A 25,102-nucleotide genomic window follows, 5' to 3' on the forward strand; every position below is an offset into this window, starting at 1 on the left:
AAAGGGATAGTCCTGTCAACAAATGGTTCTAGAACAATTAAATATTTATATCCCCCAAGCCCCAATAACAACAAAATGAAACTTGACTCTTACTGCATCCGTACATACATATTAAAGTTCAAACGGAGCACAGACCTAATTATAAGAGTTAAAATTATATAACTTCTAGAAGAAATCATAGGAGAAAATCTTTCGAATCTTGGGTTAGGCAAAGATTTATAATACAAAAAGTACATGTAATTTTTTTTAATTTCATGAATTGGACTTCATCAAATTCTAAAACTTGACTCCACTTCCCCTACCTCTCTCCAGAATGGGAGAAGTTGTTTACAAAAATAAATAACACCCAATAATGAGATTCAAAATAAGGAAATATAGATTCTTTTCTCAGTATATTTAAGGTCACTGTTTAATCTTCATCAATGTTAAATTCTTTTTTTAGTTTTGTATCACACACCCTACTCTGTGTTGTACTTAGGGTATATTTGCATGTTTATAACTTATAGGTCATGAGAGACAGCTGCCTCTGAATAGACTGTAATTTTATCTCAATGACAGTACCCAAATGTTTAAAAAATGATACTACAACAAGTTTGATGTTCAACTGATAGCGGGTTGGTCAAGAGGATGAGATGGTTAGATGGCATCACTGACTCTACAGACGTGAAACTGAGCAAACTCCGGGAGAAGGGGAGGGCAGGGAAGCCTGGCATGCTGCAGTCCATGGGGTCTCAAAGAGTCAGACATGACTTAGGGACTGAACAGTAACAACAAAGTTGGTCAAAGAGGACAATTTCCAGTTTTTTTTTTTTTTTTTAATTGGTAGAAAATTGCTTTACAGTTTTGTGTTGGTTTCTGCCATATGACAGCGTGAATCAGTCATAATATCCCTTTCTTCCTAAGTGAATCAGTCATAATATCCCTTTCTTCCTAAGTGAATCAGTCATAATATCATAATATCCCTTTCTTCCTAAGTCTCCCTTCCCAAACTTCCAGTTTTAAGTTCTGGAGATCTGATGTACAGCATGGTAATCACATGACTGAGTGACTGAACTGAACCAAACTGATATACTTGAAAGTAGTTCAGAAAGTAGATCTTGAATGTTCCTGCCACAAGAAAGAAATGGTAGTTATGGGATGGGATGGAGATGTGAGCTAAAGCTGTGGTAATTATCATTTTGCAGTGTGTCTGTATCAAACCAACATGCTGCACACCTTCCATAATGTCATATATCATTTATTATCTCAGTAAGGCTGGGAGAGAATATTTTAAAACTGACAAAAAAGAAAAATCTGATAAAGGACTTGTGTCTTTTTTTTTTTTTTTAATTTTATTTTATTTTTAAACTTAACATAACTGTATTAGATTTGCCAAACTTGTGTCTGGAATATATGAAAAACTCTCACAACTCAAGAAGAACAAAAACACTTTTTAAAAAAATGGACCAAAGATATGAATAGACTCTTCAGCAGAGAAAACGTTGAGCCCAAGAAAATTCATTAGGGGAAGGCAAATTGAAACTACAGTGAGATCTACTTCACATCCACTAAAATAGCTAAATGTAAAGTCTGAAATATCAAGGCTTCCCTGCCCTCCACTTCCCTGCTACCAAAAATGTAGAACAAAAGTTTGATGGTTTCTTTTAGAGTTAAAACAATTGGCATACAATGCCACAGACCCACTTCTAAGTATTTATTCAAGAGAAATGAAAACATATGTTCACATAAAAACTTGTACAAGAGCATTTATAGCTGCTTTATTCATAATAGCTCAAAACTGAAAACAACCCAAATATCCCCAAATTGAGATTCATGCATACAGTGGAGACTACTCAGCAGCATAAAGGAGTGGACTGCTGGCACAGAGCAGTGCGGGTCAGTGTGAAGAGTGTTATGCAAGGGAACGGAAGCCAGACAGAAAAGAGTGCTCTGCACGTGAAATCCAGACGGGACAGAACCATTGTGATGGATAACAGACTCCTGGTTACCTGGGGTAGGGTCTGGCGAGGTGCATATTGGACGAGGGACTTGACTTCAGAGGGGCACAAGGGAACTTCCTGGGGTGAGGGAATTGTCTCTATCATGATTATGGTGATGAGTCACATGGATGTTTGTATTTTTCAAAACTCTTTGAATTGTCTGCTTAAAATTGGTCCGTTCCTCAATAAAGCTGATTAAAACTATCCAGCAGCCTGAGACTACGTTTAGTCGTGAACTGAGTCGTGAAGTGAGTGTAGATCAGAGGCAGGATGAGCATAGCCTCTCACAGAGGGTGTGGAGTTGTGCCTCCAAGGAGAGGCAGCATTGAGATGGGCCGAGAGGAGGAGGGGCTCGCTGCCCGGAGGAGGAGTCCATGTCTGCAGCTGAGACAGCGGGAAGCTAGGCGTGGGGAGACTGTTTCTAGCTATAACTCTGCTTTAATAAATAACTTTAATAAACTTTGTATTTCTTTGCATTTTGAAAAGCTCTGGAGGGTTTATGAAGGACTTTTGTATTCACTACTCTGTGTCACTTTGACCTTGGCTGAACCACCAGCTCTGTTTCCTCACCTGTGGAGTTGAGGTCTGCCTCATGTCTCTGGTGGCACCCCTTGTGAGTGTGTCAGAGGCAGGACTGGGCCGTGGAGAGGCTGTGACCACACGTTGTGAGCAGCGGCAAGGTACTTGTGGGCATGTCTGTGGTGGTCAAGGAGGGGCCCCCACCGCCCCTCCTAGTCACTGACCTCTGTCTGCCTTGCCTCCTCCGCAGGCTTATACACTCACTCTCCTCGCCCCAGCACTACCTGTTTCCCCACGTCCTGCTTCTCTCCCAGCCACCGGGGACCAGCTTCTGCCTCCTCCTCCCCACTGAAAAATGTTTCTTTTACCATCACCGTTGAGTCCTTGCCTTGTGTCAAATCCGGTGACTTTATTTTTTTCAGTCCTTCTTTACTTTTTAACAGTGGCGAGTGCTCCCCCCTTAAGATGGTTCTCCTAACTTCCAGAAGAATGTCTTCTCTTCCCCTCCTTCTACTCCGAGCTTTCGTCAGATACTCTTTACTGGCTTTACCCAGAATTCTGTCCTTGTTTTATACTAGTAATGTGTTATCCTTGGGTGATCACCTGTACTTTTGTGATTTCAACTGATGCTGCTGAGTCGCTTCAGTCGTGTCCGACTCTGTGCGACCCCATAGACGGCAGCCCACTAGGCTCCTCTGTCCCTGGGATTCTCCAAGCAAGAACACTGGAGTGGGTTGCCATTTCCTTCTCCAGTGTATGAAAGTGAAAGTGAAGTCCCTCAGTTGTGCCCGACTCTTAGCGACCCCATGGACTGCAACTCACCAGGCTCCTCCATCCATGGGATTTTCCAGGCAAGAGTACTGGAGTGGGTCAACTGATGCTAACAGCCCTTAAATTTCTTAACATCTCTCCTGAGCACCTGGTGTTTTTGGAATCTGGACATTGCTAACCATGGGCATCTGGGTATTCTGGAGCACCTCTGAGTTTCATGGCAGAACTGTTAAGAACACCACTATGAGAGCCCATCTGCCTGAATTTGACTCCTGACTCCACCACTTAGTAGCTATGAGTCTTAACCACTCCCGCCTCAATTTCATCATCCCTTCAAAATAAAAAAAAGCTGGAGAATAACAGCACACACGTCAGATGGCACCTGGTGATGAACAATGTCTGATGCACAGGGAGCTCTGTCAGTGTGTGTGCTGCTGCGCTTGTCTTTGAGACACAGCTCTTTGTTTCCCAGGTCTTCTCCCTGCTCTTTGGCTCTTCTTCGTATATCCCTGGCATGTTCAGTCACATTCTCAGCCCGCCACTAGATTTCCCAGACCTGAGAGTCATCCAGGATTCCTATTTTTCCCCAAATAGCTCATACCTGCTTCAATTCAAGCCCTCCTCACCTCTCACTTTTAGCAGCGTAAAAGTTATGCCAAATTATCTATTTCCACTCCTGTTCTCTTGCCCACCCTGTCCAACCTTCCCATCCTGTCTAGGGGCCGAGAATCTTTCTCAAACAAGTGTAATTGTTATGTACCTGTACCTCCTTGCACAGGTGTTGGGTATTTGGGTTCTGTGACAGGGCCTCTGCAGCCACCTCGAGATGAGAGAGCATCAGGGAGAGACGGAGGACAGAGAAGAACGAGGGGGCTCGGTCACCCTTCCTGCCCACCTCCCACCTGGACACCAAACACAGCAGCTTTGTATTTTTCTCTTACTTACCTTTGTAGTCCTGCTGTCGGAAAACACTTCTGGCTTTCAGGATGAAGTCCAAGGTCTCACTAAGACATGAGAGGCGCTTTATGAACTATTCCTGTTCCTGCCCTGACCATACCATGGTGTGCCAGATACTTCACACTTTACGAGCATGTGTGCTTTACTGTTGACTGTACCCGTAATGCTCGGATTTCCCTGCTTCCTCTCATACTCTGCTCTCTGCCCATGTTACCTTTCCCGTTGCCTGATTTGCTTGGCTAACTTCAGATTGGTCCTTAAGATTCAGCTCAGGCATCATCTCTAGAAATGATTTCCTGTCCCCAATTCAGGTGTGGTCAGACATCCTCATCTTTGTCCCCATTTCTGCCCACGCATCTCTCCATCACCATTGACAGGAGCACTTGTATACAAGTATATCCTCCTTGACCTGACCGTGCCCTCCAAGAGGGCAAGGTAGAGGTCTTGTGGCTTTTGCTAGTAGCTGTATCCCAAGCAGACAACTTGCTCTTCCGTGACACGTAGTCAGTTCTTGGTAAACGATTGAGTTACTGTCTGTCTCAGTAACCTGATGGTGCACACCACTTGGCATTTTTTTAAACAGATCCTGCCAATCTTGCTGGATTCATCTCTTGGCCTGTCTAACGCTCCCCACTCTGTGGACTTGCACTAGCTTTGCCTCGTAAGCTCTGGGTACTTCCCTGACGGCTCTGTGCCTTTCTGTATGCTTCTCCGCCTTTCAGAATGGCTCTCCCTTCCCCTTTACGTTTCCCCATAGGCAAACCCCTGAACCTTCAAGGCCACCATCAAGATAGATTTCCTCTGGGAGACGTACCTAGCCTTCAGCTTTACTCCCACAGCACTCTCTCAGACCCATGGCGTTCTCTGATTCCAATATTGTAGACATTTTTCCCCTTATTCCATTAGACTTGAGTTCCTTGGGGGCAAGGAACCATGTCTCTTTACTCATTTTCTAAGACTGATTAGCTTCCATTAGTTTCTCACTCCATATAGAAAGGTCCAGGACTTTTGATGTGCCATAAGCGGCCCTCCACAGTCTGTCTTTAAACTGTCTTATCTCCTGCCACCAACTGGGCACCTAAATGACAGCCCTTTGCAGCAGCCAGTGGTTTTCTGAGCACATTCCAGGTTGGACTCATCATGCGTGTTTATATGTTTCTTTCTTTTATGAAATGCTGACTGTTGGCAGGGGCTCTGTTTTCTTCAGGATAGTGTGTTCTTTTTTATTTGTTTTTAAAATGTCTAATATTTCAGGCATACACCAAAAAAACAGAGTAACGGAGTCCCCTAGATATGTTGTTGTTGTTTAGTCACTAAGCTTTGCCCAACTCTTTGTGACCTCATGGACTGTTGTGCACCAGGCTTCCCTGTCCTTCTTCACTATCTCCCCGAGTTTGCTCAAACTCATGTCTAGTGAGTCAGTGATGTTATCCAACTATCTTATCCTTCGTGGCCCTCTTCTCCTGCCCTCAATCTTTCCCAGCATCAGGGTCTTTTCCAATAAATTGATTCTTTGCATCAGGTGGCCAAAGTATTGTATGTATTGTATGTATATATCTAGTATAACCAAAATATATATATATGTGTGTATATATATAGTATGTATATATCTAGTATAACTGAAAGAATATTTGAGAGAGAGTGTGCTGAACCTCTCATTTCTTCCTCCCTGATCTCATTTCCATCCTTTCTCAGAGAATGATGACTATCTTAAATGTCATGTTTATCACTTCCATGTGTGTTTTATTCAAAAGTTTTATCTGTAGAAGATATATAATGTTGATTTGTATGCTAAAGACACTGAATAAATAGTAATTCCTTGTTCACATTCTCTACCAGGGTCCTTGCTCATTGAACAACATTGTTTTTTTGAGATTTATCCCGTTTAGATACCCTTTAATAATATACTGTCATATAATTATATATGAATAAATACAATATATATTATATATTATTATATAAAATACATATGATAATATTATATATTATATTGTATAATATATAATATATAATGGCACATAGTGTGCCATTATATGACTATCCCACAGTTTATTTACCCATTGCATTCTTGACCAGAATTTTTATTGCTTTTAGTTTTTCACCATTAAACGAATTTATAATGAACATGCTTGTACAACAAGGAAAATCCAGCCTTTTTCTAATTTAAATTCACTATCATGACAGCTATATTCTGAGTATCAGTGCACTTGGAAGTCAGTTTCACTTATTTCCAGAATCAGAATTACCCCTTCCATACAAATATCATGTGTGTTGCTTACTCTCACTAGCATTTAACTGGGGCTGATATTTTGAATGCAAAAGCTTTGAGCAAAAGTTACTTTTCTCAGCAATTTGCAAATCATGTCTCATATAAATTTAGGTCATTGTGCCCTAAAAGGAGAAGGCAATGGCACCCTACTCCAGTACTCTTGCCTGGAAAATCCCATGGACGGAGGAGCCTGGTGGGCTGCAGTCCATGGGGTTGCTAAGAGTCGGACACGACTGAGCAACTTCACTTTCACTTTTCACTTTCATGCATTGGAGAAGGAAATGGCAACCCACTCCAGTGTTCTTGCCTGGAGAATCCCAGGGACAGGGGAGCCTGGTGGGCTGTCATCTCTGGGGTCGCACAGAGTCGGACATGACTGAAGCGACTTAGTAGCAGCAGTGCCCTAAAAATGCTAAATGGAAGACAAAATTAGAATTTTTTAAAAAAATTTAGGAAAACTTTGAGAGCTTTAGCTAACAGAACTGAGAAAAAAGCCTATTAGATGGCAGAAGACTAATAGCCTGAGTAAATTTGAATTCTGTTTCTCATTCGCGATAGAAAACTGGAAGTGACCTCAGATCATCTGTTCCTACACCGACTTTCTTAAAAACAGCTAGGAGCAGTAGCTACAGGTTCTTGAGGTGGACCATATCAACACTGCAGGCCTGAAGCAGTCAAATTTTCTGTTGTGTCCAACTGAAAGAGCTTATGTTTGAATTGCAGTTCCCTTCCTTGTTTTGTCTTCTGCTAACAAGGAAAGCAGAATGTTAGTATTCTCTTTTAAAATAAACAAACTAGCCTTTCTTCTCTGAAGAAAACATTATCAAACCCTCTTTGCTTTGATTCCTAGGACTCGTTTCGTAAATGTCTTCAATTGATGATAAAAGCTACCACAGATTACCTCTTTTGTCCTTCTCTAAAGGGTACATTCTTAGAACACTGACTGAGAAAATCCCAGGTTTGTTGAACCCATGAAATAGTTCTGGTATTATGTAAACATAAAACGCGCTGTTTTGCATTTGCTTTCCATTTGCCCCCTTTCCTCTTACTAATACCAAAAAGCTCACTTCTTCCAGGTATGTTTACTGCTTTAGCTTTCTGTTTAGGCACCCCGTTGATGCCCGTTTGAGTCTTGCCATGCCATATACTAGAATCAACCACCAAAGACCATTCCATCTCAAAAAACTTCTAAAACTCCATTTATTTCAGAAAATTCGCTAAGTAGTATGACTTCACTTTCACTTTTCACTTTCATGCATTGGAGAAGGAAATGGCAGCCCACTCCAGTGTTCTTGCCTGGAGAATCCCAGGGACTGGGGAGCCTGGTGGGCTGCCGTCTATGGGGTCGCACAGAGTCAGACACGACTGAAGCAACTTAGCACTAGCAGCAGCAGTATATTTAGTTATGTAATATAATGGCCTTGAAGGCCTTAGAATGTGGCCTTGAAGCCGTGTGCAGAGCTGGCGTTCCTGGATGTATGTCTGCTTCTGCAGCCAAAAGTGTCCTGAGCAGAAGCCTGCTTTTGTAGATAGTTCTGTGATTTCAGAGGGGTGCCAAGGTGGCACTAGTGGTAAAGAGCCTGCCTGCCAATGCAGGAGACATAAGAGACATGGGTTTGACCCCTGGGTCAGGAAAATCCCCTGGAGGAGGAAATGCCAACCCATTCCAGTATTCTTGTGTAGAGAATCCTGTGGTTAGAGGAAGCTGGCAAGCTATAGTCCATAGGGTTGCAAAGAGTCAGACACAACTGAAGTGAGTTAACATAACAACATACTAACTAATTAGATGAATCTTACTAATTTCCCCCTTTTATGCATTTCCTTGTGAATGTGCTTTATACACTATTTCAACATATTTTTATCTCTTCATTTTCATTGCCTGAAAAATAATTGTATTTTTAAGAATATATACACCTTGCAGTTCAGTAATATGTTCAATTATTCTTTTACTCAGCAGTTTTACTTTATCCTATAGTCAGTCTCATCTCAGGTATGCCAAAAATTATGTACAGGAGTGTTCACTGCAGTGCTGTTTATGATAGAAAAAATTGTGAACATTGCAATGATACTTTTCTAATGGATTAGTCAAAATGTGGTTTATACATATGCTTGGATATCAGTTAACTAACAGTCAATATATGTTTTATTGAATGAATCAAAGATTGTATTATTAAGTGGAAAAAGTACAAGGTACAGAGCAATACCTATTTTGTGAATTAAAAAGCATGGATGTATATGTACAGTATTCGTTCCTATACATGCTTTGATGAATATAACATTTCTGGAATCATAGACAATAAACTGCTAACATTTGTTACCAGTGGGTCATGGGAGTGAATGTGAGGAAAAAGCATGATGTTTACTTTTAACCTGGAAAAAGAAAAAACAAGGCAAAGCTAAAACTCAAATAAAGAAGACCCATAAAAATAAAATGACAGAAACAATGCACAGACCCTTAAGATTGAGTCTTTTTCCTACTTCTTTACACACTTCCACCTCACTCTTCTCGCTGTCCCCTGTTTTGCCTCTGTGCTTTGCCTTCTGTTTGGAAATGCCTTCTCTCTCTTCTTGCATGGATGTTTTTTCCTCTTCAAGACTTTATGTAAAGTCTAACCCCTTCATGAAACCTTACTGGACTATTCCATTTCACAGAAATCTCTCTTCATCAACATGTGCTTGATCAGTGTTACATGATTTCACACTTATTCACCCAGTAATTGTTTCACAGATTTTCTGGAAGTATTTGAATATGAATCTAGAGAATATTCTTGGCTTTGTTACATTTGCTTTGTGCACATCCAGCATTACCCATAAGTGTTAAGAAACTTTTTCATTTTTTAACATTTTAATGTTAGTTAATAATCTGGAAAGAATACTTAGTAGTCTTGTTTTCAGTAATTATCCCATTTAAACCATCTGAAATAGTTAGGTATTTTCCTAAATTGATATTCAGATCAATATTCTATTTAGAAAGATACCACTAAGAAATACTAGAGTAATGTTTCAGGCCTTAGAAAAGATATACAAGCCTTACTTATATGGAAAAGTACATGGAATCAGAAGTGTCTTTATTTTTAACCCATTGTCTAGCCCAAAGAGGAATTCTTTTTTCATTAGATATAGTAGATGTAATATTAGGATCATATACTTATATATATTTGAAACTCTGTTATTTGGCATATACACATTTATGACTGTTACAGCTTCTTGGTAAATTCATCACTATAAAATTTCTCTCTTTATCTCTAGTAATAATCTTATCCTTAAACCTACTTTGTCTAATATTAATATAGCCATTCCACCTTTCTTATGATTATTGTTTGTATTAAACAATATCTCTTTTGAATCATTTTACTGTTCACTTATCTGTATCTTCAAGTTTACAAGTGTGGCTCTTATAAATAGCATGTTTTTGCGTTTAGTTTTTTTACCTAGTCTGACAATCTCTTGTCATTTAACCAAAAGGTTTAATCCATTTATATTTAATGTAAGTTTGTTTTATACTTTGAAAATAGCTCACTTAGTTCTGTTAGGATCCATCTTAGAATAATCTTTACTCTTGGTTAGAATACTACTCCTAAAACTTTATCTTTCCAAGAATTCAACTGAGTGTTATCTCCACTCTGACAGGTTGGAACTTCAGCATACCTCCAGTCTTTTGTGATTTCCAAAATCTGTTTGGTTTGTGCCTCCTGTATGGTGGTTCACTGTCATGTGAGGTCTGTCTTTGCACAGCACAGCATAGTATTTAGCCAAACACTCAAGAATTGAAGCAGGTTTTGGACCTCCCTCTTGCAGTTCCCTCCAGTCTAACAATCTACTCTGCAAATTCCAGCTGCCACAGAAGCCCCAGATTCAAATCTGTCTTCTCAGTGCAATACTCTTGTGCACTGCTTGGGCCCCAGCTTTCTGAGCCACATTCTAAAATGTTCCTCTGAATAGAAACTCACTTTCTAGGTAATGAATCACATGGGCCCCCCCAAAAGGCTCCCCTAGTGGCTCAGATGGTAAAGAACTACCTGCAGTGCAGAGACCTGGGTTCAGTCCATGTGTCAGTAAGATCCCCTGGAGAACGGAATGGCTACCCTCTGCAGTATTCTTGCCTAGAGAATTCCATAGGCAGAGGAGCCAGGTGGGCTACAGTCCATGGGGTCCTAAAGAGTCAGACACAACTGAGCGACTAACACAACACGTTGGATCTCTCTTATTTTAGGGATCATAATCCTGTATTCAGTTGTTGCTGGGCATCTGAAAGCAGTTATTTCGTATTTTTCGTTCAGTTTTTAGTTGTTTACACAGGCAAGTTATTCAGTACCAGTTAATCCATCATGGCCAGAAGCAAAATCTTATAATACAGTATTGAAAGTCAGTCTTTTTGAGAAATAAGAATATAAAGCCATAATATAGAATCGTGGACTCTATATTATGCTAGAGAAATAATCTAATACACTTATTTGAAAGATGAGAAAATTGAGATACAGCAAGCTCAAGTGATTTGTAATAGAGTATACACTCTGAGTTACTCCTAAAGTCAGTTCATGTCCCAGGTTTTCTAAATTTCTGTCCACTGTTCTTTCCATGATAGTAATCTTCTGAAAGTTTCTCTTGTGCTTGAAATACGGTCTTAAACTGGAAAACTTTTATTTTTTAGAGCCCTTAGAATTTAAACATTCTTTTCACTTTATCATTTATTATATCAATAGTATTGTTAATCTTGCTGTTCACACAGGCATAAAAAATAATCAATTACAAGTATATTTTGAAATAATTGACATTCTGTGTAATTATATAATTCCATATAAAACCTATGAAAGGAGACACTTAGTTCTTTTAATATAATTGGGCTTTTGTTTGTTTTTTCAGCTTGTTTTCCTTGCTGTCGAAAAAACACAACAAAGTTCTGGAACAAGCCACACAGTCCTTGAGAGGTTCGCTGAGTTCCAATGATGTTCCTCTACCAGATTATGTAAGTAGTTACCTTGTCAATAAAAAATTTTTCCTTTCATTGCTAAATTAAAAAATAACAATTTCCCCTCTTCCCAAGTTCTGACTGTTCTTGGCCACTAAGAAACCTGTAATAGAAAATAAAGAAGAAACATTTCAAATCAAGGGAAAAAGTTTTTTCAAAGATGATTAACACGTGGTTGAAGAAAGTCAAACCTAAATCAATGATTGTTAATAATTAGGAATCTTCTTACCTTAGTCAGGAAGGCCACCCAAACTAATTACAGAGAAACGAAAGGAGGAATTTTGTAAGAAGTATGCAGTGGTTTCTCACTAAACTCAAGGGGAAGATACACACCTGGATTTCAGAGAACAAGAACCTAAAATTGAAAAGCCATTGGATTCTTCAAAATAGCCTGTCTTTCTGGACATTTAGTTTTGTTATCTGCTTCTTTTTGCTTCAGATTTATTCTGCTGCTGCATCCCGTAGGCCCCTTTTCTATAGTTGCTGTCTGAAATAGCAACCTTCACCCCTCCTCCCACCCTACTTCCCTCCCAACCTTTAATGTGTTTTAGTGAGAGTCATGCCTTTTGCTGACTGTTCAGAGTCCTCTAATTCTCAGGTCCTGGGAGAGAGAGAATCTAACTGGCTCTGTGGGGGGTCTCGTCCAGGGTGTCTGCCCTGGTCTCGTCAGTCCTGGTCAGCAGAGAACAGCAGTAACATGTGGCATTTGTTCCCCCTGCTTTTAAAGATGAAGAGGTTATTACCACCTGACCGCAGAGCATGATGATAGAATAGAATAGACGCAGCCCAGAGAAGAGCGCTGTGGAGTGAGAAGGCGAACCCGTCGTGTGGGTTCCTTTAGGACAGCAGCATTGTCCGTGACACTTCTTATATTGTGGAGCATGCTTAGATGAGGATATGAAAAACTTTCATGTCACGAGTCACAGAGATAGTTTATCCAGTTCTAATAAGAACTTCCCTATTTGTTTATCTGGGGACAACTTAAAGTCGATATTCAGAAACTTGAGCAGAAAATTTTTGTATTCTGAGTTAGAAGTGGTGATGTGTACCAGACAGCCAGAGAGTTGTTTTGCTTGTTTCCTGCTGTGGTTTGTTTCATTTCTAAATGGTTGTGCTGATACGAGACTGTGGGAACAGCACCCAGTCCGGATATCAGACACTGATAAACAGAGATAGCTATGTGCAGCCACAACCTGACTGGCGCTGTTTTTCTTCTCTTATATTTATTTATTTAGTGTGTGTGTGAGAAAGATGTTATGATCTGTCATCCCATTAAGGTATTAAGTTTGAAATTCCAAAGTACTTCTCTCTTACAAAAAAAAACCAGTATCTTTTAAAATTTTCCTGCTAGCTGAATATTCTCATCTTTTTGAAAAAAATGAGCATTATGGCTAATTTAATTCTTCTCTTGTCATAACTTGTTATAAGAAAAGTAATTCTTTATACTTACTCCTTGGAATCCACATTTGGGGCCAGATTGGCAATAGGGTTATGTTTATTAAGAATATGAATTTTGTTCATCTGTGAATGTTTTGACATTTTTATACATGTATAATTTGATTTATATAGTATTCCTGTTGTTTCATTCCACACAAAATGTGTTGAATGTGTATGCTGAGGTTGCCCTAATAGTATTCTCCTTTAATCAGAGGCCTGAAAATTGATATTTTCTTTGAGAAAATGGGTCACATTTAATAGCATTTGCCAGTTATGGAGGTGATTATGCAGCGAACGCACAAGCTGAACTCGTAATGGATATATGAAGTCGGCTATTGAACTGTACAGTTTTTTTTTTTTGTTTTTTTTTTTGAAAAACAGAATAGTTACATCGTTTATTTCTTAAAAGTTCAAAACTCTTTCCTGGAGGCTCAAAAGAGACAGGGTCTCGCTATATTGCCCAGGCTGGAGTACAGTGGCTATTCACAGGCGCGATCCCACTACTGATCAGCACGGGAGTTTTGACCTGCTCCGTTTCCGACCTGGGCCGGTTCACCCCTCCTTAGGCAACCTGGTGGCCCCCCGCTCCCGGGAGGTCACCATATTGATGCCGAACTTAGTGCGGACACCCGATCGGCATAGCGCACTGCAGCCCAGAACTCCTGAGCTCAAGCGATCCTCCAGCCTCAGCCTCCCGAGTAGCTGGGATTACAGGCGCGCGCCACCGCGCCCGGCTGAACTGTACAGTTTTTAGAGTCCTTGTTTTCCTCTTGCATGAAATTTTCACCAAGTGTTAATAAAAAGGAACTTCTTGAAGCATCTGCTTTCTAGAAATACAAGGAAAATTCCATATGAAGCTGTCATTGACAGTCTTATTTTAACATTTATATGTATGAGACTTTGCAAATCACAGCGTTTTTCAGATAGGTTTATGAACTTGAATTTTGCTGCCTTTGCTTAGAGCTAAGTGAAGAGGGTGGGTAACACTGATTCAGTTGTAGTACAGATGATTGTGAATCACTCCCCCTGCCACTAGACTGAAAGGTGACTAAAGAAAACAGTAGCAACCTCAAAAGTAAGTGCTGTGGTAGTTCTTCTTAGTGACAACTCATGTTTTATTGGTCATTCTCATTGCTCAAAACACTATGTATGAGAGCGTGAACTTTTGAAATCATGTTCTCATTATCCTTCTCTTTTAACTTGGCCATTAATTGGACGAATAAAGTATGTTCTCTTTTTCTTCCCCAGAAATTTCACTTGTTAAGTGTCTTTGCCAACAACCACATAAAATTCTGTGTCCTCAATGAATGCATTACAACACTTGTTTGTAAAAGACGGCAAAGGAAAATGAAAGGGCCTTAATGCAGCAGTGAACTCCCAGATGTATACTTTCTACACCAGGACCGAGAGAACTATATTAGCAGAGAGTTTGAATACGTGCATAAAAATAAGGATTTGTTTTTCTTCTCACTGGAGTACATAGAGTACTTTCAGACTACCTAGAGATTTCTGAGTTTATTAAGAAAAGTTTATTGTCATTATACTGTATAATTCACCAGTCAATTGAGTAACAGCATAGAAAACAAATAGCATGTTATGAAAACATTAACATTAGTACTTTAGTACAGCCATTTTGTCTGAACCTCTCAGGGGAAACCTGAAACCTTCAGCCAGCTTCTAGATAATGAGGAAATGCCCTGACTGCTTAAGGGAAAATAAAACAAAAATTGCAGTTGAGCTCTCCATGGGGAGAGAGAATGCTCACTGCAGTGATAGCTGGTCAGAGAGTGATGAAGGCATCTAGAAGGCTAGTGAAGTTCAGTTGACTTGGCTGACTTTGGGTGTCTTTATATCAGAGTTTCATAAAATTTAATTCAGCGACTAAAAAGACATGAGAGAATTGTTAGAGAAGACTCTTTCAACACTATTTTCCTAAGAATTAACCCCTAGGGCCTTCTCTGGCAGTCCAGTGGTTAAGACTCTGCACTTCCACTGCTGGGGGTACAGGTTCCATCCCCAGTCAAGGAACTAAGATCCAACTTGCTTCAACACTCAGCCAAAAAAGAAAAAAAGAAAAGAATAAATCTCTAAAATAACTTTGGTCATATAAAACACAACCTGAATATAGGCAGTGAAACAAAAATAATAAATGAATTGTAGCTGCTTTTAAATGTAACTGTAGCTTTTAATTAGGACTGTTGTCACAATTACATGTAACCGTTTCCCTAATTTCTAACGATTATCTTGGCAACTAGTTGAGATGACTAGTTTATTCTAGGTGGAATCTTAAGGAAACAAATTATATTGCCGTGTGATCATCAAAGAAATTTTTAACCTTTTCACAGGATCCACTTTCCCACCTCATTCCAAACATAAATGCAAAGGCACAAGCCAAAAAGACCCTGGCCGAAAATAGTAAGGAGCCAGGTCAGAAAAATCCCCAGATGTAGAAATAGTAACTAAGGGTTTATCATCAACTTGCTAAGCAAGTACAGTCATCCCCCTCTTAGCCCCAGTTTTGCTTTCCAAGGTTTCATTTACCCACAGTCAACTGCAGTCCAAAAATATTAAATGGAGAATTCCAGAAATAAGCAGTTGATAGTTTTACATTTCACACCATTCTGAGAAGCATGATGACATCTCTCGATGTCCAGCTCCATCCTGCCTGGGACATGAATCATCCCTTTGTCCAGCATATCCCGACCATTAGTCACATAGTAGCCATCCAGATTATCAGCTGCCTGTTGCAGGAGAGCAGTACTTGTGTTTAAATAACCCTTCTTTTGCTTAATGACCCTAAAGCACAAGAGTAGTGATGCTAGCAATTTGGATATTCTCTTCTAGTACCTAATTCATGAGTCAAACTTTATCATAAGCTGCACATATAGGAAGAAACAGTAAATGTTGTCTCTCAATGTCTGGGGGGGATTGGTTTTAAGAGCCCTCACATATACCAAGATCCAAGGATGCTCATGTCCCTTATATAAAGTGGTATAGTACAGTCAGCCCTCCATATATATCCTCAGATTTACCCAACCACGGATAGAAATTTCTATCCAAGGCTGGTTAAATCCACAGAAGTAAAACCTGAGACTGTGGAGAGGCTACTATATTTATTGGAAAAAATCCATGATCTGGTGCAGGATGGCCAGTGACTGCTGATGGTTCAGGGTGTCTTTCAGGGATGATAAAAATGTTTGAAAATTAGATTGTGGTGATGGTTGCACAATTCTGAATGTACTAACAACTGTTAAATTGTACATTTAAATTAACAAAGTACATGGCTGTGAAGGCTTCACAGGTGGCTCAGTGGTAAAGAATCTGCCTGCCGATACAGGAGACGCGGGTTCGATCCCTGGGTTGGGAAGATCTCCCAGAGGAGGAAATGGCAACCCACTCCAGTATTCTTGCCTGGGAAATCCCATGGACAGAGGAGCTGCCACCCATGAGGTCACAGAGAGGCGGGCACGACCGCACGCCCATGCACTGGTACGTGCGCGTGGTTGTGGGTGTTATCTCAATGAAGCCGTTTAAAAAAAGTAGTACTTGGAGCACCGTGGAAAGAAAATAACTGTTTGCTGAGTGTAATAACGTATAGGTAGCAGCTTGGCTGGCATTGTGACATGAGAGTGGATTTAGAAAATTAATTTTATACTCTGAAAAAGTTAATATTTTCAAAAAGAGAAAATATGCTTCTTGAGCATGACTTGACTTTAGAAACTGCTAAAGTCAACTAGATAATGCAATTACACAAGTGTGTTCAGTCGCTCATGTGTCTTTGCAACCCCATGGACTGTAGCCTGCCAGGTTCCTCTGTTCATGGAATTTTCCAGTTAAGAATATTGCAGTGGGTTGCCATTTCCTCCTCCAGAGAATCTTCCTGACTCAGGGATTGAACCTGCATCTTTTATGTCTCCTGCATTAGCAGGTGGATTCTTTATTGTTAGTGCCATGTTTTTTGGCCTGGTTTAAGATCAAAAATATGGAAATAAGGGGAAAAAATCTATGTTTAGGAAACTGATTAAAGTTTAAGTTTATCCAATGCAGTATTCTTCAGACATTTTTTAAAACAAATTCAATCCATATAGATTTATATGAAAAGATATCCATAACACTTTATTTGGTAGAAAAAACCAGAAAACCATACTTTGTAGTATATAGGTTACATGTACATGTATGATTGAAAGTATGCATTTAATTTTTATGGAATAATGCATAAGAAAATATTAAATAGTGGTTACCTATGGGGAGTTAGACTGAAAAGAAGGAAAAATAGAACTTAATACCTTATACTTTTCTTTTTAGATAAAGATCTTTACGATTTTGTCATGTTTATGACTTATTTGCCCCTCCCTTCTCTCCTTTTTCCCTCCCTCAGTCCTTTCTTTATTATTTTCATATAATTTTAGACTTACAAAGGATTTTACTTTTTTTATTTTAATTGGAGGCTAATTACTTTATAATATTGTGCTTTTTGCCATACATTCACATGAATCGGCCATGGGTGTATATGTGTTCCCCATTTCCATATAGCCTTCACCAGCTTTCCCCTTTGTAAATATCTTACGTAACCATAGAACATTTTTTAAAACTAAGAAATTAACCTTGGTACAATACTGTTAACTAAAACACATACCTCATTTGAATTTTACCAGTTTTAACACTATTGCCCTTATTCTTTTCTGGTATCTAGTCCAGGATCCTACATTGCATTTTGTTGTCATGTTTCCTTAGTTTTTCCTTGGATATCATGACCGTTGACACTTTCAGTTCAGTTCAGTCACTCAGTCGTGTCTGACTCTTGGTGACCCCATGAATTACAGCACACCAGGCCCCCCTGTCCATCACCAACTCCCGGGGTTCACTCAAACTCATGTCCATCCAGCCATCTCATCCTCTGTCGTCTCGTTCTCCTCCTGCCCCCAATCCCTCCCAGCATCAGAGTCTTTTCCAATGAGTCAACTCTTTGCATCAGGTAGTACTGGAGTTTCAGCTTCAGCATCATTCCTTCCAAAGAACACCCAGGGCTGATCTCCTTCAGAATGGACTGGTTGGATCTCCTTGCAGTCCAAGGGACTCTCAAGAGTCTTCTCCAACACCACAGTTCAAAAGCATCAATTCTTTGGCACTCAGCTTTCTTCACAGTCCAACTCTCACATCCATACATGACTACTGGAAAAACCATAGCCTTGACTAGACGGACCCTTGTTGGCAAAGTAATGTCTCTGCTTTTGAATATGCTGTCTAGGTTGGTCATAACTTTCCTTCCAAGGAGTAAGTGTCTTTTAATTTCATGGCTGCAATCATCATCTGCAGTGATTTTGGAGCCCCAAAAAATAACGTCTGACACTGTTTCCACTGTTTCCCCATCTATTTGCCATGAAGTGATGGGACCAGATGCCATGATCTTCGTTTTCTGAATGTTGAGCTTTAAGCCACCTTTTTCACTCTCCACTTTCACTTTCATCAAGAGGCTTTTTAGTTCCTCTTCACTTTCTGCCATAAGGGTGGTGTCATACACTTTAGAAGAGTACTAATCATTTATTTTGCAGAATGTCCCTCAATTTGTGTTTGTCTGGCATTTTCTCATGATTAGATTGATGTTATGCATTATTGGAAAAGATAACTACAGAAGTGATGTGCCCTTTTCAGAGCATCATTCCAGAGAATACATGGGGTTGGTCTATATTACTGTGATGTTTGGGTTTCCCAGGTGGCACTAGTGGTAAAGAACTCGCCCGCCAATGCAGGGGATGTAAGAGAGGTGACTTCATTCTCTGGGTCGAAAAGATCCCCTGGAGAAGGAAACGGCACCTATTCCAGTATTCTTGCCCGGAGAATCCCATGGACAGAGGAGCCTGACAAGCTACAGTCTGTAGGGTCGCATAGAGTCAGACATGACTGAAGTGACTTAGCACACACGCACTGGTGATGTTTTCACTTGATCACATCACTAGGATGATGTCTGCCAATATTCTCCACTATAAACTTGCTAATTTTCCCTTTGTAATTCCTGTATGCTTTTATATAGTAGTTATTTTCACTATACTGGAAATATTTTATTAGATTATTACATATTTCTACTATTTTGGAAGAGTATATGGGGAAGATACTTAGAGACAATGCCAGTATTCAGTTTTTTCCTAAACATTTTCCCACAAATCCTAGCATCCATTGATCAATCTTGTCTGCATCATTATTTTACTGAGTTTGGAATGATTTTCTATTTGTCTCATTTCCTCTACATTTATAAATGGAATTCTGCAAGGAAGAGTTGTCACCTCTCCCCAGAGTTCTTGCCTGTGCAGTTATTTATTTCTATCAGTATAAGCTCCTGGATACTTATTTTCTTATCATCCAGGACTGTTGTTATTCTGTTACTCAGGTTATTCCAACTTTAGCCTTTTCAGGTTTTGTCCACTACCCTTTGAATATGCATCAACCTTTTATTTTGCAACCTTCACAGTGCTCCAACTCATCTCATATCTCCTCTGCTTCAGCCCTAAAATCAATCAGTTCTCCAAGGAGGATCATGAAATTTTAATCAAGATCTTAATCATTATTTTCATAATGTCAATACCAATGTAAAAAACAAGAATCAAACATTGTGAATGAGGTTACAAATCTTACTACCCTCCCTACAACTGCTCTGAACGTAAGTAAATTCCAAGCCCCACATGGATTAAGTCCCAAAAAGTTTCTTCTTTAGAACAATTGATTTTAAAAATCAAATAAATGAGGCCTCTAGCAAATGAGCAAGCTCCACACCCGCCCCTGCCACTTTTTCTTCCTAATTAAAAACCAGGACTTTAACATAATCAGACTGATTTTCTTGGTTGTGTTATAATTTGGTTTTGATGCATTTCTGAACTGGGAGTTTCAGACATGTTCTGAGAATGCTTCTAAAGACAATTTGAGTTGGAGAAATCCCCTCTTGCTTAAAAGAGAAAAATAAATTCCTTCACTCTTAAGCACACCTGAATTGAGATAAAGACTACTGCCCTTTATTCCTAGAGAGGAAATTTGTCCTGTCCCTTCTTATAGAATACAGTAAAATATCCTTTTTAAGGATTTTTTAAAATTATCATGAAAAGTACTTAAATAACTTTTATGTTCCCTCTACTGCCTTATAAACGGATGTTTGCATTGAAATCTGGCAATGATTAATTAACTTTCTAAGAGAAGTTTAAAGAATACAGAAAAAATAACCCATGCATATTAAATTCAGTAGCAATGTTTGATAAATTTGTGAAAACCAGTGAGCACAGTTTCCTTCTTCCCCCTCCTACTGGAGTGAAAATAGTCTTACCTGCTGCTGAACAGAGCTAATATAAAAACATCTTTTCCTAAGATTCTTCAAACTTTCTTTGTTAGAAATCATTATTTTAATTTTCTCTTTGCTCAACTATTTATTGTTTTTCCCTTTCTTTCTCCCTTTCTGCCCGAGTTCATAGTTCCTAATAGGAAGAAAAGAAGTCTACTATTTGGAATTTTCTTTGATATATCCTTGATTTACATGGCAAATAGAAAGCAGCTGTCTGTTTAAGCATCTAATTCTTGAAACCATAGTCCCCTCAAGCGTCATCTGGAAATAATGTAGCCTGTAAAACAAAGCTAAGAAGAAAAGGCAATGTTTGTTTTATGTGGGATGAATGATTTCTGTTGGGGTCCTTTAATTCGGCTATTATGAGGGTTATTAAAAAGCAGTATTACAAAAGAGGTTTAAATGAAAAGAATTTTTGAGCTGGTATCTTATTATTACAGTTGATTATAGTCAAAGCTGCAAATATTTTATAAATGGCACTTTATTATAGTTTCTCCAAATAAGACCCCCAAAAACTAGTAATCTTACTCATTGTATGAGTGGAAACTCAACTCTTTCCTTAGTGGATTTAATTTCTGAGAAAAAAAAAATTGTATTGAGAATTTAGCTCTGCTTGTTTTGTTGGAAATTTCATGGCTTTCTGAGGAATTCTTAAGAAATCTTTACAAGAATATTTGAGTATTACCTTATAAATCCAAAAATGAACATGAAATCATCAGAATTTATCTAAGCTTCAGGTATTATTAGAAGATTCAGTGAACACCAGAGAAAGTTAAGCCTAAATTGTTTCTCAGCTTATTCATAAATTATTTGAGTTTCCAAGATGTGAGTTTGAAGATCTCAGTCATGAGAAGTGATATGCTTTGGGAGGCAGAAGACAAGTTAATTTGCGCTTTGACAATTGTTGGAAGCTATTCCATGCTTGGAGTATATTGGTTTTCTTGATTTGCTAATACAACAAAGTAGTTGTTTTTGGAAAATGAACTTATAAGAACTAAGTTTCAGTCCTCAAAACTGAAGTTACTTATCATGTTTGTTTAATAATAAACTGGGCAGGCATGCATGGTTAATTATTTTTATGCATTTGGGTCTAACTCTCACTTGGAATTGGATAATGAGCTAAAGCTCTGCTAGTAATGAAACAAAAGTTATTCTTACTTGAATTTCAATTCACTGACCAGTATGATACATCTTCATAAGAAAGTCAAAACTGATTAAAAGTTTAGTACATTTTTAGGCTTAGAAAAGAAAGAAAAGTGAAGTCGCTCAGTCGTGTCCAACTCTGCAACCCCATGGACTGTAGCCTACCAGGCTTCTCCATCCGTGGGATTTTCCAGGCAAGAGTACCGGAGTGGGTTGCCATCCTTTTCCAGGGGATCTTCCCGACCCAGGGATCGAACCCGGGTCTCCCACATTGCAGGCAGACGCTTTACCCTCTGAGCCACCAGGGAAGAAAACAAAGTAAGAAAGTGAAAATGAAAGGAAGAAAGTGAAAGTGATGCTTACATGGTTGTCTTTTAATATTGTCATTAGCCTTTTCAACTTTTTCTGGAGATTGGGGTCTTCAGGAACAGTATGATATTCTATTCCTAGAGCTTTCAACACCTCTTGAGTTATAGCAGCTTTAAAGATGGAGCCATTGTCATTCTGAACTTTAAAGATCCCACTGACATCACGAGAAGTCAGTACAGTAAGATTTTGTCCATTCATTAACCTCGGGGTTTAGTGAATACTGTTTTTGATGTGAAAATAGGTGAGGGTCATTGAGCTCTTTTTAATGGAACAAACTGTAAATCCTGGAGTATGGGCTGATGGAAAAACTGTAGGTTGAGCACAAAATGCTGTTAGGCTTAGAACTAAAAAAAGTTTGTCATTAATTCAGTCACTAAGTTGATCAGTAAGCATTGTACATTAAAGAAAAATACATATTTTAGAGCAACACAATAGTCTCCTTGTGACCTCAGTCAAAATACAAATTTGAGATCATATAAGATACCAAGTAAGAGATTAGACTCAAATGCAAAAGTCCTAAATTCCCCGTACCTGTTGTGAATGCTCCACTGTTGCTGTTGTTCAGTCACGAAGTTGTGTCTGACTCTTTGTGATCCCTTGAACTGCAGCACGCCAGGCTTCCCTGTCCTTCCCTATCTTCCAGAGTTTGTCTAAACTTAATGTCCATTGAGTCGGTGGTGCTATCCGATCATCTCATTCTCTGTCCCTCTTTCTCCTCCTGTCCTCAGTTTTCCCATCTTCAGGGTCTTTGCCAGTGTGTCAGCTCTTTTTATCAGGTGGCCAGAGTGTTGGAGTTTCAGCATCAGTCCTTCCAAAAAATATTCAGGGTTGATTTCCTTTAGGATTGACTGGTATAATCTCCTTGTTGTGAGAGTCTTCTCCAATACCACAATTTGAAAGCATCAATTCTTCGGCGCTCAGCCTTCTTTATGGTTCAGCGCTCACATCCATACATGACTACTGGAAAAACCATAGCTTTGTCTATACAGACCTTTGTCAGCAAAGTCCGTATATCTCTACTTTTTAGTATGCTATCTAGGTTTGTCATTGCTTTCCTTCCAGGGAGCAAGCATCTTTTAATTTCATGGCTGCAGTCACCATCCGCAGTAATTTTGGAGCCCAAGAAAATAAAATCTGTCACTGTTCCACTTTTTCCCCATCTATTTGCCATGAAATGATGGGACTGGATGCTATAATCTTCGTTTTTTTGAATGTTGAATTTTAAGCCAACTTTTTCACCCTCATCAAGAGGTTCTTGAGTTTGTCTTGGCTTTCTGCCATTAGAGTAGTATCATCATATCTGAGGTTGTTGATATTTCTCCCGACAGTCTTAATTCCAGCTTGTGATTCATCCAGCCCAGCATTTTACATGATGTCCTCTGCATATAAGTTAAATAGCAGGGTGACAATATACAGCCTTGATATATTCCTTTCCCAGTTTGGAACCAGTCCATTTTTCCATGTCCAGTTCTAACTGTTGCTTCTTGACCTGCATACAGGTTTCTCTGGAGACAGGTAAGGTAGTCTGGTATTCCCACCTCTTTAAGAATTTTCCACAGTTTGTTGGGATCCACACAGTCAAAGGCTTTAGCATAGTCAGTGAAGCTGAAGTAGACGTTTTTCTGGAATTCCCTTTTTCTATGATCCAATGGATGTGGGCAATTTGAAATTTGATTTCCATATAATTAATAATATTATCTTGGTTAACAGTAATACTACTTACAAAAGAGTAGTACATGCATAAAAAAACTCCATGTGGTATTTGAAATTCCTTATTCTTTCATCCAAAAAGTAGTGAGCAACTGGTATCTTCTCAGCCACTTTTTTCTCTGTTCTATGAAGACATCAGTGAAAAAAATTTCTGCCATCATGAAGCCTGCATTCTAATGAAGAGAGATGTATAATGATTGTATGCACAGGTGACAAATGAACAAGTGAATGAAATGTAAGAAGTTCCCCTGGGAAAGTAAAGCAGGGCAAAGGGATTGGGAGCGCAGGCCAAAGGAAGGTAGCAGTGTAGTAATGGGTGTTCAGTGGAGGGTTCACCTCACTGGGAAGGTGATGTTTGCACACAGCCCAAGGAAGGAGCAGCAGTGAGTCATGTAGAGGCAGTGTGTTCCAGGAAGATGGAGCGGTGAATGTAGAGGGCTTGAGACAAGAGCCTCTGTGAGCCTGGCAGGGTTTAGTAGCTGGGAAGGGGATTATCAGGACCATATTTAGAATCATCTTGAACAAATACATATTGATGAGTGATCTAGAAAAGTTTTGGATAGAGTAACAGCCTGAAAATTAGAAGTGTGTGTGTGTGTGTCTGTGTGTGTGTCTGTGTGTATCAGGCTCTTTGGGACCCATGGACTGTAGTCTTCCAGGCTCCTTTGTCCATGGAATTTTCCAAACAAGAGTACTGGAGTGGGTTCCCATTTCTTTCAAAGTTAGAAGACCTGTGTTCTGGTTTTTTATCTTTAATTTGCTGTGGTCTTGGGCAGTTTATTTTGCCAGTCTGATTCTTGATTTCCTTGCCTTTAAATTGTGCCTTAAAGTAGATTTTTTATGTGTGACTTCTTTAACATTGGTGTTCTCTGGTTCCATTAGTTCTGTGGAGATACACTGGGTAATAGGAAGAGATGTGCTTTCCTGCAATGCACAGGAATTACAGGGAACTCCACTCTCTTTGTATTCTGTGTGAACTGTGTCCCCGGAACATGTCCCTGAAAACCTCAGATACAGTGTGCTTGGTGTACCCTGGAGCTACACGACAGTCATAGGCCTGAGTGTGTGACAAGGCTTGTTAGGAAATACAAAATGATGATGCTGATCCTTCTTTAGTGATTTGAGATAGACATTTGTAGATATCACAGTGATGTACATGTTTATAGATACGATAAATATCAGCTTATGTTTTATAGAATGGTACAGATAAAAGGCTGCTCTGAGAAGACATCATAAAAGGTTTTAGTGGTTTTCAACTGAGTCTTACGGATTGGAAGGGCTTTTAATTAAGAGTATATACAGTGGTTAGGCATATAAGCTGTGTGAGCAGAATTCCTGGGAATGTGGATCCAGCTGCAAAGTTTTTTCATTTTTTTGAAATTTCCCCATGAAAACAACAAATAGAATGCATCAACAAACACTGCATTTACAACAAAACTAGGTGACAGTGTAGCCACATGAAGCCCAAAATACTGGAGGGTGGGTAAAAACTTCCTAGAGCTGCAAGATCCTTGCAGTGTCAGTGTGAGAGGAGCTAGAAGGATGAGACAGCCAAGGGGCCAGCTGAGAAGGAGACAGAGGGATTCACTGGGAAGTTCACGGGCCAGCGCCTGAAACTGGAAGGGGTTTGCACACTGTAACCCAGAGTTCAGTGT

The 25,102-nt window shown here is 39.4% G+C and overlaps 1 protein-coding gene across 5 annotated transcripts in view; it reads left to right on the plus strand.

Moving 5' to 3' along the window:
* The window catches only part of DYM (dymeclin), a 399,581-nt gene that overhangs the window by 257,243 nt on the left and 117,236 nt on the right, over nucleotides 1-25,102 (plus strand). For all 5 annotated transcript variants that reach the window (XM_044934602.1, XM_006075242.3, XM_006075243.3 and 2 more), the window contains one exon: nucleotides 11,359-11,461. In XM_044934602.1, coding sequence (XP_044790537.1) covers nucleotides 11,359-11,461 — 103 coding nt within the window. The remainder of the gene's footprint in view (nucleotides 1-11,358; nucleotides 11,462-25,102) is intronic.

Source organism: Bubalus bubalis, chromosome 22, assembly GCF_019923935.1.
Source record: "Bubalus bubalis isolate 160015118507 breed Murrah chromosome 22, NDDB_SH_1, whole genome shotgun sequence".
In the NCBI taxonomy this organism is placed as follows: Eukaryota; Metazoa; Chordata; class Mammalia; order Artiodactyla; family Bovidae; genus Bubalus; species Bubalus bubalis.